Source organism: Camelus dromedarius, chromosome 9 (assembly GCF_036321535.1).
Source record: "Camelus dromedarius isolate mCamDro1 chromosome 9, mCamDro1.pat, whole genome shotgun sequence".
In the NCBI taxonomy this organism is placed as follows: domain Eukaryota; kingdom Metazoa; phylum Chordata; class Mammalia; order Artiodactyla; family Camelidae; genus Camelus; species Camelus dromedarius.
In genome coordinates, this window is record NC_087444.1 from 18712888 (window position 1) to 18728720 (window position 15833).

Genomic DNA, 15833 nt, shown 5'->3' on the forward strand with positions numbered 1-15833 from the left:
CTGCCTTTTTCTGAAGCTGGGCTGGGGAAGAGGGGGTGGGAGGAGGGCAGGGACGGCCGCAGGTGCTAGGAGGCAGGAAGTTAGCATTCAGATGAGGGGCCTGCTTGAGCACGGACTGCTACTCCAGGACTAGGGCTTCCATCATGCCCGGAGCTGAAATCCCGGGAAAGGAAGGTCTCTGGGGTGGAGAAGGGAGGCTTCTCTCAGGGCTGAATTGAGCCCTGCTTTCCCCAGCCCCTGGCCCCCAGCCCTCCCTCTCTCTGAGCCCCTCAGCCTCAGCCTCAGTGTGGGGAGGATGGGGCTGCTTTTCTCTACCTATATAGTCACCATAATGAAGCTGCTGCCTTACGAGACCACAGGGGAAGAGCTGCACCAGATGTAAACTTCAGAGTGATTTATAGAGCAGAGCTCCTGGGCTTGGGGCTGGTGCACAGCTGCTGTTCCGGCCCGCCCCGTCTGCCCGCCTTGTCTGCCGGCCCCGCTGCTTATGCTGTTCTTGGGGATGACATTTCAGGAGAGGAAAAGTGGGCGAGGCACTGGGACATCAGACTGGACTGGTCGAAGTCAGCACCAGCTATGAGGATGGGGTGTCCCAGTGACCCTCCCTGGGGCAAGAAATGGAGCCCAGCAAGCTTTCTCTCTTTGAACAAATCAAGAGTCTTACCCTTTTCCCACCAGCGTGGGGCTGACTTCCCCAGCCCCCCTCCTTACAAATTCAGCACATAGATATTGAGTATTAACTATCCAAATGGAGGGTCTGCAGACTGAGTGGGGTCACCCCCACACCCAGAGAAATAGTGCAAGAAATATCCCAGGAGACACTCAACCAGCTAGCGCTCAAGACGCCAGACACAAGGCCACTGGTGCTTGATGGCAATGCCCCTGTAGGGCTCTCAGCAGCCTGGCTGGGCTTAGAGGCATGCCACCTACACCTGCGGGATGCTATGACCCAGCTTCCTCAACACACACCCAGTGGACCAGAGAACACTGCCTATACTGGACCAAAGGACTCTGGAGATTCCCTCTTAATTCTCTGTGCTAAACCTATCTTCCCTCTTAAAAGCCAGCTTGAGCCCCAGCTCCTTGAAACCCTCCTGGTTAATTCCAGTTGACCGTGAGCAGCCAACCACCCCCTCTCCCATGTGCAGATTAGCCAGGTCTCCCCTCCCCCACCTGGGTAGGCAGTACCTAAGAGCAGAGGCTCTGCTGCGTGGTAGTCATTAGTGCTGGTCATTAAATACCTCAGGTCCCCGTTCTGGACACGTAGTTGGACTGCTTTGCCCTGCCCCCTTGATATTAGGAGTTGCCATGTGTCTTGCTTTGGCTAATGAAGTATGAGTGGAAGTGACATGTGTCACTTGTACAGGGAAGCTTTCAGAAACAGTGCATGATTGGCCATATCCTCTTCCTCCTAATGTGGCAACTGTGGGAGCACAGGTCAAAATGCAGCCTCTGTCCACTTGGATCCTGGGTAACAAGGTGGACTAGAACCCCAGGCAAGCTGCAAAGCACGTGTAACATGAACAAGAACTAAACCTTGGCTGCTTTAGGTTACCAAATCCTAGGATTGTTTGTTGCTGCTGCACAACCTGGTTCATCCTGATTAATACAGCCTGTTCTTGGTTGCCTGTTCCAGGCTTCTAGTACACGTCAGTGCCCTTGGCAGATGCTGCTGTCTGATCCAGTCCATGGCCCTGGCCCAATCCTTACCCACAATTAAAGAGATACATTATTTTGTAGGTGGTAGACCTGAGGCCCAGCAGGGAGAGAGACTCACCCCAGAACATGCCATTGGAAGCAACAGACTCAAATTCCCTTCTCTTCCCACTGGGCTGCCCCCACCCCAATGTGGGGCACAGTGCAAGCACTTTCCCAGGGTGGGTTGCACATTTAGTCAGAATCCCCTTCACATCCTGAAGGACAAAGTCCCATTTGTCTCTCGGAGTGAAGAGGGTGGGGGACATGTCCCACTCAAACCCAGAACTACAAATCTTCAAGAAGCCCGGGGGCAGGGCTGTACTCACACTTGTGGCATACTGGATGTCCTTCCAGATGGAGGTTTCCCGGGACAGGTCGGAGGCCTCAAAGAGGTTGTCCAGGATGACCTCCCCAATCATGTCATGGCGGGAGAAGCGGTCAAAATCAAAAACACTGAGATGCAGCTTGCGGTCGGCCAGCTCCTCGTAGGGCACAGGGAAGTGGAAGTTCTCATCGAAGGTGGGGTTCAGGGTCTTGCGGTGCACCCGGGTCTGCAGTTTGCATTTGCGGTCGGGCAGGAGGTAGATCTTGACGTAAGGGTCAGAGCTGCCACAAAAGTCCTTGGCAGGGAGGTCGAAGGCCTTCAGGATGCGCACGATCAGGGTCTCGTTCTCGTAGTCATAGCGCAGGCTGAAGTTGATCTTCCCGCAGCTCTTGGCGGCCTCGGATTTGGCATCGTCCCCATCCACTGACTTCTGCTTGTAGAGCTCGGGCTTGATGCGGCCAATGCTGGTGGGCTGCTCTGCCGCAGGGGGCAGCTCATTGCCATAGTCCACACTGGAGACGTGCATCTGCCGCGGCAGGTGTCGCTTGAAGGACGTGTGCCTGGTGGAGGATGGGAGGGGGTGAGTGAGGTCAGACATCCAGAGGTTGGGGGTCAGGGTGCAGAGAGACATGGAGGTTGGGGGGGGGTGCAGGCAGACACGCCCTGCGGCCCTGGTGCATCCTACCCCTTGTGGGGCCCCCTTTTCCTCCTGCTAGTTGACCCACTTTCCTTGTGTACACGCTTTGTGTGCATGACAATATATGTAAAGTAGTTGGAATGGGGCCTGGTATAAAATAAGCTTTAGTAAGTGGTAGCCATTGTGATCATTATCACTTTCCCTACTTTTCTACCATCTGCTTTCTAGGTTTCTTTCCTAGTAGACATGACTCCGGTTCCCCCATTAAACCATGAGCTCCCTTATTGAGAAGGACCAGCCTTTCCCACCTTCAGTGTGGCTTCCCTTCATTACCCCCACTACCATCACCATCACATAGTTAACGTGGATTGTGCTTTGGAGCCAGACAGACCTCATAGGTGAATTTTAGCTCTGCCACTTTCTAGCTGTGTGACCTGGGACAAGTTATTAAACCTCTCCGTGCTATAAAATGAGAATAATAAAAGTAGCAAGTGCATAGGATTTCCTGGGGATGAATGCACATAAAGTGCTTAGAACAGGGCTGGGTGTATGAGCGATCTATCGCTAGTGCTGATTATCACGTGGATTCTTTCACTGGCTCCTCACAGCAACCGTATGAGGGTCATTAGCCCTATTACACAGTTGGGAAAAGTGAGGCTTAGGAACGGTGAGCAACACGCCTGAGGTCAAACAATAAACTCTGTAAATGTGACCCAGCACTTTCATCATTTCTGGCTTTCAAGCTGAAGAGAAATCCTGCTTCCCTTTGGCTGGTCCCTGGGAGCCTTTAGGGACCCAGGAAGCCACAAGAGCCCCAAGTTTTTGATAAATATAACACTTCATACCTGCATGTACCACATCTTTTGTAAGTGTGTTTCTAAATTTAGAGTAGGTTTTTGTCATTAAGAGGCAGTGGGTTTTTTTTTTTTTTTTGTCGTTTTATTATTTCAGTTAAAGAATGCCATGTATATAATAGCTGTCATGCAAGGAACACTGTCAAAGACTATCCTCATTCTCAAAGTACTAGGAGTCTCTTGCTTTATCTCCTGGCACTGCAGACTTCATCTGGGAGGCTTTATCAACATACCCCTAGACGCATCATGAACTTTTATGCCTCTGCACCTTGCATATTCTCTTCTCTCCACTTGAAGTCTTTCCTTCCCACCAAACAAGGCAACACCTCCTACTCACACACATCCCAGCACTTACCCCATGCACAGCACCCCACCTCAAAGTTTGCACTCTCAGGAAGTCCTTCCTGGTGCCACCTCCTAGTTGATCACCTACCATGGAGCATGTCATCTGATACAGTCTCCACGCAAAGTACCCATGTGATTATTTCTAGTCTCTGATCCTCATGGGCTGCAATCTCATTAATGTATTGGATCCGGAAATGTGGAGGGAGGGAAGGGAGGGTTCGTTCCACCCCTCACCTGGTGGATGACGCTGGCTCTGTGGTCTGTCGCTGCAGCCGCGTGTGACGCATGATATGCTCCTTGACTGACATCTGCACCTCGGCTGGGATATCTGGGGACGTGTGGCTGATCTTCACAGCCGCCTCTAGGAAGCCTAGGGTGTTGGGGTCCTTCAGCTTGTCCGCCATGTTGCCTCTGGAGCTGGGGCTCTGCAGGGCCTCCGGGGAGGGGTTAGCAGAGGAGGGACTGGAGGCCTCCTTGGTCCTCCAGGGCATCCAGCACAGCTTCCAAAAGAGAAAGAGAAAAACTGCCACCAGGGCCACGCCACACACAATAACTACCACTGCGAGGAGGCTGACAGAGGCGCCTGCCCTCAGCCAGGCAGGGAGGGACAGAGACAGACAGAGGCGGGGAGAAGCGGGGAGGGGTGTTCCAAGAGGGGCCACACAGAAGGGACAGAGACGGAAGAAGAGAAAAGAATGGTCATGAGAAATCTGCCCAGGCAGAGGAGAGAGAGATGGTTGCAGGGCTGGTGCTCCATAGTCCACCTCGTGAAAGATCAGCAGCCTCGCCTTCCCCTCCGTCTGATTCCCCCCAGCCCAGCCCCTCCCACCTCCGCTAGCTTGGGGAGCACCTGGGCTGCCTCCCCTACTCCCTGCTGTCCTGTGCACGGGGAGGGGAAAGTAATTTAAACAGCAGCCTAAGCAAATGTGCAAATTCCTGAAGCGTTCACATTTGGATGCTGTTTGAATTTCTATGAGAGCTGTTACTATGGCCAGACTTGGAGCAGAGTCGTTTTTGTACCCAGCTCTCTTCCTCCACAGGCTGTGAGGCCTTGGGGACGGGAGGCCATACTACCTTCTTCTCTTCCCTTATCCCATGCCCGCCAAGCCCACAGCAGGAGCTAACATATAGTTATTGAGTTGACTTGAAGCAAATGAGATTGGGCATAATCTTGAGGGCATGGGCGAGGTCTAACCCTTTTTCTGTACTCCCAGAACTCTGCACATAGTAGGTTCAATACAATCTCGTATTAAGTTGGAATCTAATCCACACGGTTTACTTCAGAGCTAAATACAAATGATTCCTATAGCTGTCTTTTTCCATTCCTGTGGCTATCTGAGAACTTTGCTGTGAAACTGGTATTTTTATTTATTTTTTTTAATGGAGATACTGGGGATTGAACCCAGGACCTTGCGCATGCTAAGCATAAGCTCTACGGCTGAACTGTACCCTCCCCACTAGACTGGTATCTTTGAATATCGTGGTTGGTTCAGAGGCAGGCATTCATTGTCACACCCCCAGCCCACCTCTGCCCCCAGCAGGATGCCCATTACCCAAGAAGAGCTGTGAGCAACGCCTCCTTCTGGGAGAAATCATTAAGCAGGCCTCCCACCCCACCTTTAGGAAATGAACCTTTGAGCCCAAGGCCTCTTCTTTCCCTGAGAGGTCAGAAGGCTCTGAACCAATGGGTTTGCACCAAGGTCACTTGAGGACAAGCCATCAGACGAGTCTTGTTTGGCTTGAAAGATGATTGAAAAATTGAGTAATTCCATCATCACCATCTCATCATCACACTAGATTTCTGGCTTCTCTGGAAAAGGCCTGAGGACTTGAGAGCTGGACCTGTGCTCCTGCATGGTTGGAATTGGTGATTCCCTTCAGAAGGGTGTGTTCTCACCAGCTCCATTCCCTGTTACCTGTCTGGCCCCTGCAGCCCCTGGATTATCCTGTCCCCATGCCTTAAGAATCTTGGGATTTAAGGGGAGAAATGACCCTGTAAGTACCAAGGCCAGGCTGTGCTTTTGCAGATGGGAGCAGTGGTCCAGAGAAGGATTTGCCTGGGCTCACAGGTCAGACGCAAGGCCTGGACCATGGTCCAGATGTCCACTGTCCAGCCTGGGGCTCGTTCCACTGCCCCAGACTCTTTGTCCCTGATTAAACTGTAGGTTACTATAATCCTGTGTTTTCTTTTATTTGTCTGACTGAGGGCTCAGCATAGAAACTGGCACATGAGAATGAATGAATGAGTGATTCAATGGCACATAAAATAGCTGTCATTATCTCTCAACCAACATTTACTGACCACGTGCCATATTCCAAGTGCTAAGCTACTCTTGGAGTACAGAGATACCAGATCCCTCTTGGGGTTTTGGGGGGGGGTGTCAAGAGTACTCTCACAGCACATGGGCCCCAGGGAAAGCTGTCCCTGGTCCAGAGGGATCTGAGAAGGAGGCAAGAGCATCAGCCATCCTCTCTGGGGAGCTAGCGCTGCCTCCTGACTCCCTGGGTGTAGGATACTGGCCTTGATCAGCTACCACCGTCAGGAATAAGGAATAAGAGCAGAGAATTCTCAAGTCCTTAGCCACCTACCTGTGCCCCCTGGCCCCCGCACAGAGACATCAGAGCCTTTCCCCAGCATAGGAACTGAGATTAGTCCACCAGACACTATCAGAGACCAGAGAAGCTGATTCTAAGTTAACTTCTAGACTAAAGATCTCCAATTAGGTGAGCATGCATCCTGGGAGCACAAGGGAAAAAACATCGGATTGCTTTAATATTTATTCATTATAGTAAAAATAAGAAATCAAAATTATTATATACAGGTTGATAGTAATAGGAATGATAGCGTTTTATTACTGGATTTAGTCAAGTTATTAAGCATGACTATGTCCAAGGTACAAAGTGCTTTTTATATATTCACTCATTTAACACTCTCCAGTGAAAATAGGGATGATTATGATCCTCATTTTGCAGATGAGGAAACTGAGGCACAGAAGGTTAGATAGATTGTCCAGCGTCACACAGCTCATAGTGTTTGGACTGAGATACAACCCAGGCAGCCCAGCTCTACAATATCCCTTGTGTACATGTGTATGGAACGTGGGAACAAATAAACACATACTGGAGATACTAAATCAAAATAATGTTTGCTGTTATGAGTTCATGATCTAAATGGTTTGGAGACTGTGTCTTTCAGCCCTTTTCCCCCTGGGGTTCACCAGGATATCACAGATCCATGCGTTCTTATTCTGTGTTATCGGGCCATCTCTAGGCCCTTTACATCTGTTCTCTTTTCCAGCTGTTCCGGGGACATTCTCTGTAATATGAGTCACCTTAAAACAAAAGGTATTTCTAGGGTTTTGCTTTCCTTTGATCATACATCTGACTTGCTCTGGGAATAATTAGAATTTTAATGAGCAAGGGGAGAAATGGCGGTGGAGGGGAATCCAGAGAGCAGAGAGTGCATTTAAATGTTCAGCCTGATGGAAAAAAAACCCTGAATTCATAAATGAAAAGAGAGGTGGAGGAATCAATTTTGCCTCGGTGTGGTTGCTATTTTGAATGCGTCTCCACGTGACCCCCGCTGTTGTTCCCTGGGAGCTGTGATTAGGGAGGGAAGAGGTATGGATTATTGGGAATCAGCACCCAGTGCCCAATACCGGTTCTGTAAGACCCAGAGGCCCTTCCGCTGCCTGGAGAATCTTCTTCCAGGATATATCACAGGCAGGCAATGCAAGGAGAATTAGGTCCTGATGCCGAGTGGGTTCATCCCCAGGGGGGAACAAGGTGGTGAGTGAGGCCAGTAAGACCAGAATTAGGCCAGGGCGGGTGTGATTATTGTACAGGATTTAGCCCCTTTAAAGTCACTACATGTGGCCCTGAACTCAGCCAGCCCACATAGCCTGGTGGAAGGTGCATTGAGTCTGGAAGGGGAGGCTCCTGTATGGCCCAAGGGCTGTGCAAAACCCCAGATGACCTAAGATATGTGCTTTCCTACCCTAGGCCCACTGGGGCCAATCTACCAGGGTGTGTTGCCATCTAGTAAATCACAGGTGCACAAGCAGCCTTCAGAGCCTTTTCCTCACTCATGTCTTGTTTGAACCTCAACCCTGTGAGGCAGGTAGGATTTTGATGGGCAACTTACCCACCTTTTGAGTCCTGACCCAATGTTCTTCATATTTATCCCATACATGAGGTTCATGGTAAGAGGTAAGCCTCCTGTAAGGGAGGAAGCCCTTAGCACAGCACTAAAAAAGAGAAAGGACTTCCTAAATGTTTGTATTTGTATCCTTCCTTCCTCTCTTTTTCCTTCTTTATTTCCCCTTCAGCCTGGAGAGAAAGAAGTATTGCCCTGGAGTCAGACTGGGCTCATTCAATGTCCATCTCTACTGGTTTTTAAATTGTGACTTTTTCTCTCTTAGCCTCTGTCTCCTCATCTGTAAAATGGGTATAGTAATAGTATCTACCTGATAGGGTCACAATGAGGTTTAAATGAGATCAGTGTATCAAAAGTGCTAAGGACAGTGTCTCGAATGTAATAAGCCATATAATGAGTATTATCTGTTTGTTTTAGAATTACCTAGTTCTGCCCAATCTGGTTTTGAACACTGTTTTGAAATTTGTTCAGTGGGCAGAGCACATACAAATCAGAATACTAATAAACAGAGATAGTTTTAAACTTATCACAAATCAGGAACAATCTTACTAGTAGAAATAATACAACTATGTCATATATAGCTAGGTCTCTGTATCTCAAGACAAAATATGTACTGTGTTAAATATCTCACATCTACAAGTTTTTCTGTCAATACTCATTTATGTGCTACTTGTTCAGTTGTTTTGTCATTACTGTCACCAGCCAGCTGGTGAACAGGAGTGAGCTCCAAAGGAATAAGAAGAAATTCATGGAAGAAAAATGTACAATTGAGAACATGTTATGCTTTTGCAAAGTTTTCCTGGAAACTGGGGAAGTCCATTGCTCAATATTAGGTGTAAAACATCTTCATTTAGGTATCAGAGGAGGCCAGGAATCCATGGACACCTGGTTTGGGAATCCATATTGGCCAATTACCCAGCAGCCTCTGGGAGAGCAAAGAGCTATGGAACTTGGCTTTGGAAACACACCCAGTGACTTGGTGCTCTGCAGGGCACATGGTTTCTAGCCCTGGCTGGGGAAGTAGACTTCACTGGGTGCTCAGACATGGGGCAGACATCTCAGCTGAGCATCAGCACCAGAATGACCACAGAGCACATCCATCCATATTTATAATTGTGTAACCTTAAACAAGTTACTTAACTTCTCCAAACCTTGGTCTCCTCTTTTATGTAATGCGGATTCTAATAATCCCTATTTCACAGAATCATTGTGAATATTACATAAACTAAGGATTTGAGCAGTGTCCAATACAACGTGAATGCTCCCCAAAGTAAGCTGCTTTTATTTCTTCCTATTGTTTTTTGTTTGTTTGTTTTGCTGTAGTTTACTGGGTACAGAACAGACCCAAAGCATGGCCATCTGAAGCAGGAAAGAGGGACACAGGACCAGACAGCAAATCATCTGAGAGACCTCAGGCCCCTTCTCTCCTGGGAAGTTAAGATCCCTCTGAAGGCCATCAGAGCAGGACCTGCTTGTCACCTTAAGTGAGACTGTCTGGCAGGGTGATGGCTCATGGCCTTCCTCTCTGGAAAATGTTAGGCTATTAATTAGCAAGCCAGAGCTTTCTTATCTCCCCACTGACACTTTCTCCAGAGACAGCGCCTGGTGCCCCAGTGCCCCCTCCCCTTCTCTCCACCCATACTGTTAGGATTCATCAGCCATCCTTATCATTTGCTATTGTTCCCATTTTTCTAATGGGCTTTCATGTCAGGAAGATCCATTTTGTAATATTAACAGACATTTTCACTAACAGATAGTAATTGGAAAGATAAACTAGGGAGAGGAAGTGAAAAGAAAGGACCATTTTCCCTGCTCCCCCAAAGCCAGAGAAGGCTGGCTTCAGGGCCCGGGACTGCTGCTGGACCCTCAGAACCAGTAAAGGCTGAGCTCTGCAGAGCAGGAGCTGCCTCAGCCATGGAGCTCCCATTTGAACGCAGACAGAGGCACAGACTAGTGCAACCCAGAGACCAGCCAGTGAGAAACTCAGAGGCCCCAGAGCCTAGAAGGAACAGTGTCTAGTCTGGAAAGGGAAAAGACTCTGGGCAGAACCATTAACATCACCAATACTAGTAATATTATTTGTTATTTACTTCTACATGGTAAGCACAGTGCCCCTTACATGATCTCATTTAATCTTTACATCCTCCCCAAGAAATCAGTATTCACCTTGCAAAGACAAATTAACTAAGTTTAGAAATGTTACTGAAGTAACTTGTTCAAGGGTACCTCAATTAGATGGAAGAGCTGGGATTTGAACCTGGGACTTTCTGATGTCAAAAGGTCAAAGTCCAGAATCTTGAGCCAAGCCTCTGCAGGTTGAGCTGAAGAACTGCAAAATTGAAGGCTGGGCAATCATTTCTTCACTAGAATCAGGAGAGGGTTGAGGGGCATCGTCTGCTCTTTGGCCTGACCCTCTGAACCTGGGCAAAACCATGGGGGGACTAGGATTATGACCAGCCTCCTCATTCCCCATCTTTCTTCTTCCCTGGAAAGTGCGGACACTGCAGCCACCAGGCGAGTAACCAGTAGTCCCCGGAAAAGTCTCATCCAGAAATGTACTTGAGAAATACCTGAGTGGGTGTGTATGTGTTGGGGAAACAGGCTATTCTGTTCTGAAACACACAGACGTCCTCCATTACTAATAAGCTCAGCTGTAGCTTATAAATTTATTAGGAGAACCTGGTGTAATTAAAATCCAGGGTTGGGGTAGGGGAGCAGAGAGCCTTTGCCTCCTTTCCTTCTTTCAGAGATCCAGGCTGAGCTACCAATGGGGATAATTAGCAAAGTCCAAACAGAGAAGGAATTAATGCTCTTGGAAAAGCTATGATGAGGAGAGACAATGCTGGGCTAATTACGGCCGCACCAAGCTTTATGACTGGGCGCCTGGTTCCACCATCATTAGGGGATTCAGGGATAAATCGGAGACTAATGTGAAGTGTTACAGCTCGCAGAGCTTTGGCATTAATTTAGCAATTATTAGTATTATGATTTTGGCAGATGGTAACTATACCTTTCTGCCTAATTGGTCAGAGCATGTGGCCCCTCTGAATGGGGCAATCAAGGCTCAGGTGATGGGGGAGAGGCAGACAGAAAGCCAGAAAGATTCATTTTCCTCTACCTCCCTCTCCCTGTTTATACCTGCAACTGATGAGAAGAGAGATCTGCCTGGGTCTTCGTTGGAGCAAGAAAAACAGCTCAGTGCCCCCAACAGAGAGAAGGGAGGGATGAGATGGTGTCACAACCTGGACCATCCAGAGCTGGATGCTCTGCTCACCCTTACTTTCAGCCCCTTGGCTTCCAGTTCCTAAGTGTGGCTTCAGTCCTTCAAGGCTTCCTTTCCTAAGCGTGCCTGGCGAGGATACTGACTGGCTTGGTTAAGACTTTCTCTTATCCTGATTCCCCACACTCCAGACAGCCCTCTGCAGACCTAAAGAAACCTGGCCTGATCCAGATGCCTCAGTTTTAGTCCTAATTATTTGCAGTCACACATGATACCCCAACTCTATGGACAGAGGGGACGGAGTAACGGTAGAACAGTTAGAAGGGAACACATCTTTTGTACAGAGCTTGGAGGGATGGAGCATTCCGAATCTACCATGCCAACTCTTGACGTCCCCTCAGTCAGTGAGAGAAGAGAACTTCTAGAACTGTAAACCCAAGGGCTCTACAACTCCTAGATACTGAACCCTGGTTCTAGAATCCTACAGCTCAAGACACACCACAGAGTCCGAGTATCATCACCATCGATTCTAAATGATTGAGCATTGCACCTTGCCCCAAAGAAGGAAAAATCTGCAGAATTCCTTCCCTCCAGCAAGGAGTGAGGGAGTGATTGATGATTCAGTTATAGAAGCAGGACTTTTGTGTTTTGATGAAATGCTGTGCATTTAATTTGGCATCAGAAGCAAGAAAAATACTATCTGTGCTGCAAAAGGCCAACTTCAAAGCCAGGTGGCTGAATCACAGAACATCTCCAGAGTCATTAGAAAAGTGAACAAACATCACATACATCTCATGGCCATAGGTAAGCCGGAGAATAACCATTCTTGACTGCCAGCCTGGGAGGGGCAGGCCAGCTTAGGCTCTCCCATCAGATTCCTGCATTTTTTGGAACAGCTCTGTACCTCTGTTTACTACCTTGAGAACCATGCTACCAGAACCCACACTACTCACACCTTACACTCTGCAACTTGGCCTATGGAAAAAATTTATTCACCTCCATTAGGCAAATGACACACAGAAAGGTGGAGAATTGCCTGCCAGTGTCCCCTGGACAAGGAGGGTGGATATTAAGAAGGAATCCTTTGCCTTTAGAGTTTTAAATAAAAGCAGGGACTTGCTTTTAGCTCAAATAGTTTGTGTAGCGATTTTTCCAAGTCAGGGTCTGACTAAGATTTCCTGTGCAATTCCTAGCACAGACCTTGGCATATTGGAGTGTCCCAGTAAGTGACAGTGGAATCTGAATCTCAGTTGTTGAATCTCAGAGTGTTACTAGAAATCCCATGAGCTAGAGACATGGAGAAGGAGGAAGGCAGGGGAAAATATACAGTGGTAAAGGGATTTGGGCATGCTCTAGTCACTTGCATTTTTCATGAAAGTGCAAATGAAAAGATGAAGCATTTCTCTTGACTGGAGAATCTGGACCCAGATAGTGGCTCCGGGATACAGGGAGTAGTCCGGGAGGGGGAATACCTGGGGGCCTGGTCCTGAATTCCACAGCGTCTCCCCAGACCCCATCCTCACTAAACCCCCAAGATCCGCAAGCCACGCTCAACTATTTTCTTTTTTCTGCTATGATCAAGGGGCTCTTTCTGCCTCCCCCATCCCTTTCAGCCCCCTAGCTTGGCCCCTAGGCTTCCCAAGGCTTGTGACTCAGCAGCCAAAGTTAAAGTTCCCCAGGGCTGACAACTCAAGCTCACTTTCTGAAGCAGCCTGCGGGGAAGGCATACTGATTCATCTGGGCCTGCTGGCTATCACTCCTCAGCCTTCTCTCACCCCCAGCCTGGCCTTCCAGGTACCTGTCATTCCAGACTACGGAGTATCCCTCTGGAGTCAGAACACCAGTGCCTCCCCATGTCAGGATGTGCTACACACATATACTAGCCGTCCCCCACCCCCCAGCATTTCTGCTCTAAACAGACCTAAACAGACGGGAGGAACAGCCTCCATCCCAGGTGGAACTCGACAGGTGTGTTCCCACCTTGAATTAGCCCCTTTAGAGTATGACCAGGATCAGGACCAGCATTAAGAGCCCCCCTGGAGATGGATCATTGGAGGAAAAGATGGAAAGGAGCTGGGGAAGCAGGCAGGAGAGACTCCCTAACTTGGGGAAAATTGTGTGTCTGGTGGGTATTGGGAGTTGGGTAGTGTAGGAGGTGATGGAACCAGAGAACCAAAGCCTAATAGTACTTGCTGAGCCTAATCTATCCTGAGATTCTTCAAGAAGAATCAACCTCTCCAATCTCCATCACTGTACCACCCTTTAAAAGTTCTTCGTGTCTAACCTCAGTCCCTTCTGCTGCAGTAATCAACCCATTGATTAAACATTGCCAGTATCAGAGAAAGAAAGAGAGCGAGCAGCGCCCCCTACAACCCACACAGGGCCGTTGTGGGCTCCACCCACCCCTGGGCTGGACACAGCCCCCTCAGGCATACAAGCCTCCCCTTGGCCTCACTAGCCTTCTCCCTCTCCCCTATCCTCCAGCGACCCTGTTCCTAACCCAGGACCTACCTATATCTCTGACCTTTAACCTCAAGTGAAAACAGGGCCCTGAAACCTGCGGCCTCTTACCCCACCTGTACCTCCTCCCAGAACCGCGTCTCGAGTCCCAGCTTCTGGTCCCAGGAGAAGCGCGTGGAGACGAAATTCCCGCCTCTCGCAGCCCCCTCCTCGCTTTCCCGCGTTGCTGGTGCGCAGTCGCGGGGCGACCCCAGCTTACCTCTAGGCCCGGAGCCCCTGGGGTCAGGGTCGGGGTACAAGGAGGGTTGGAGTCTGCGGTGCCCATGGTACCCCGGGGCTTTGGTCCCTGCAGGATCTCCCCACCCCCACTCCGCATTCTCTCGAGGCTTCGCACTGCCCCCAGCTTCTCCCCGCCAGAGGGAACACTACCCGGTACTCTCTCCCGCCCAGGACCCTCCAGACGTCGGGATCGGGACAAAGAAGCCCGGCTGCAGCAAGGGAGTGCAGCCGCGCTGCGAGGGTGCGGCAGGTAAATAGCCGGGGCTGGCCGGCCGCTACGCTGCCCACCCTCCCGCGGCTCCGGCCGCCGGGGCGCGACACGCCATTCCCACTGTCGCGACTCCCGGGAGACGCTGCAGCTGTGCGCCGGGCCCCGGCCCCGCGGGGCTCGGGCTCCGGACTCACCGGCTCCGGCGAGCTCGACTCGGCTTGGGCTCCCGCCTGGGCTCGGCGGCCGCCTGGGGCTGCGTCCGGCGCAGGGTCCGCGCGGATCGGGCAGGAGGCGCCCTCTTGGCAAAGTCGGCAAGAGGCACCGGCTCAGTTGCGAACCGGCCCCGAGTCCGAGTGAGTCAGAGAGAGACCGAGGGAGCGTTATAGGGGCGGGGGGTGGGGGGAGAGGATGCCGCGACACCCTCCCCCACCCCGCCCCCCGCCCCCCAGTGGAGACGCAGAAAGCCACTCGCAGTCGGAGACTCCCGGACACAAAGACATCGTGCCAGCCGTGCCAGCCGTGCCAGCCGCAGACCCAAGTTTCTCCCTGAGAGACCCCGGGGCCTGGGATCGCGTTCCCCGAGAGAACAGATAAACGGACAGATCGACAGACGGCCCCATGGATCTCTACACCTCCAAAGAGACGAGTTACTTTTTTGGCCGAGATGTCCCTGATCGTCCCACGGACCCCTCCCCTGGCAGATCGCCCGCAGGGCGAGCAGAGAGACGCGAGGGAAACTGAGTCCCCGAGGAGCGTCGCGTTCCGGGAGCCCAGATTTCTGTGGGGACCCCACAGAGTAACATGGGAGGGGGCAGCGGCATTCTCTCCCTCCAGGGTCCCTTCACGTCTCTCTGCTTGCCCTACGGGCGATGGGCCAGGGCACTGGCCGAGGCAGGTTCCGAATTCAGAATCCTGAGCTGGAGTTCTGCATCTAGATTCCGGGGTTCCGCGGCCAGGGCTATGGGGAGCGGGGATAGCGAGGGCGAGAATCCAGGAAGGAAAAGGGCCTCGGCTTTCCTGTTACCTGCGTGGGCTGCGCTCGGACTCCTCTCTGGGGGCTCTAGCTCGAAGCTCCGACAAGTCTCCACGTCCAGCCCGAGAGGGGGCGGCCGGGCCCGGCACAACGAGGCCAGGACCGCGAGCGCCGCCTGGCACCGAGGCTCCCCGGTCCCCCACACCCCGCTCATGCCCCGGACACCTTGGCCCTCCAAGCAGCCGCCCGAACCCGTGCCGCAGCCGGACTAGGGCGGGGCAAGGCGGCCCCAAGAAGACCCTCCCCGCAGCGTTCCCCTCCGGCTCCGTTCGGTTTTTAATCACTTCCCCTCAGGGTCTCCGCCCCTCACGTGGCATCCCGCGGCAGCTGGCAAGTCTAGCGCCTTACGGCCGCCCCCTCTACACTCAGCGACCGGTCTGAGTCCAGGAGGTTCAAGGCGGGGGAGCCGGGTTGTCCCGCATCCTGGAGGGTGCAAGACTCAGGCGAGAGTCTGGGATGTGGCTCCGCATTCACTGCCTGATGTGACCTTGGGCCTCTCTGAGCCTCAATTTTTCCTCTCTGTAAAAGGGGTGTGATGATTACGAGTGCTTCACGGGCTGCCTAGGGTTGTAAAGACAGTGTTTGTGAAAACACTGAGTAAATTGCCACATTCCA

The 15833-nt window shown here is 51.1% G+C and overlaps 1 protein-coding gene across 1 annotated transcript in view; it reads right to left on the bottom strand.

Moving 5' to 3' along the window:
- The window catches only part of SYT6 (synaptotagmin 6), a 55930-nt gene extending 40500 nt beyond the window's left edge, over positions 1-15430 (bottom strand). Inside the window, exons 1-3 of the mRNA XM_010976117.3 lie at positions 15210-15430; positions 4094-4442; positions 2025-2583 (exon numbers count right to left, since the gene is read on the bottom strand). Of these exons, the coding sequence (XP_010974419.1) occupies positions 2025-2583; positions 4094-4442; positions 15210-15372 (1071 nt within the window). The 5' untranslated portion in view covers positions 15373-15430. The remainder of the gene's footprint in view (positions 1-2024; positions 2584-4093; positions 4443-15209) is intronic.
- Positions 15431-15833: the final 403 nt, after the last annotated feature.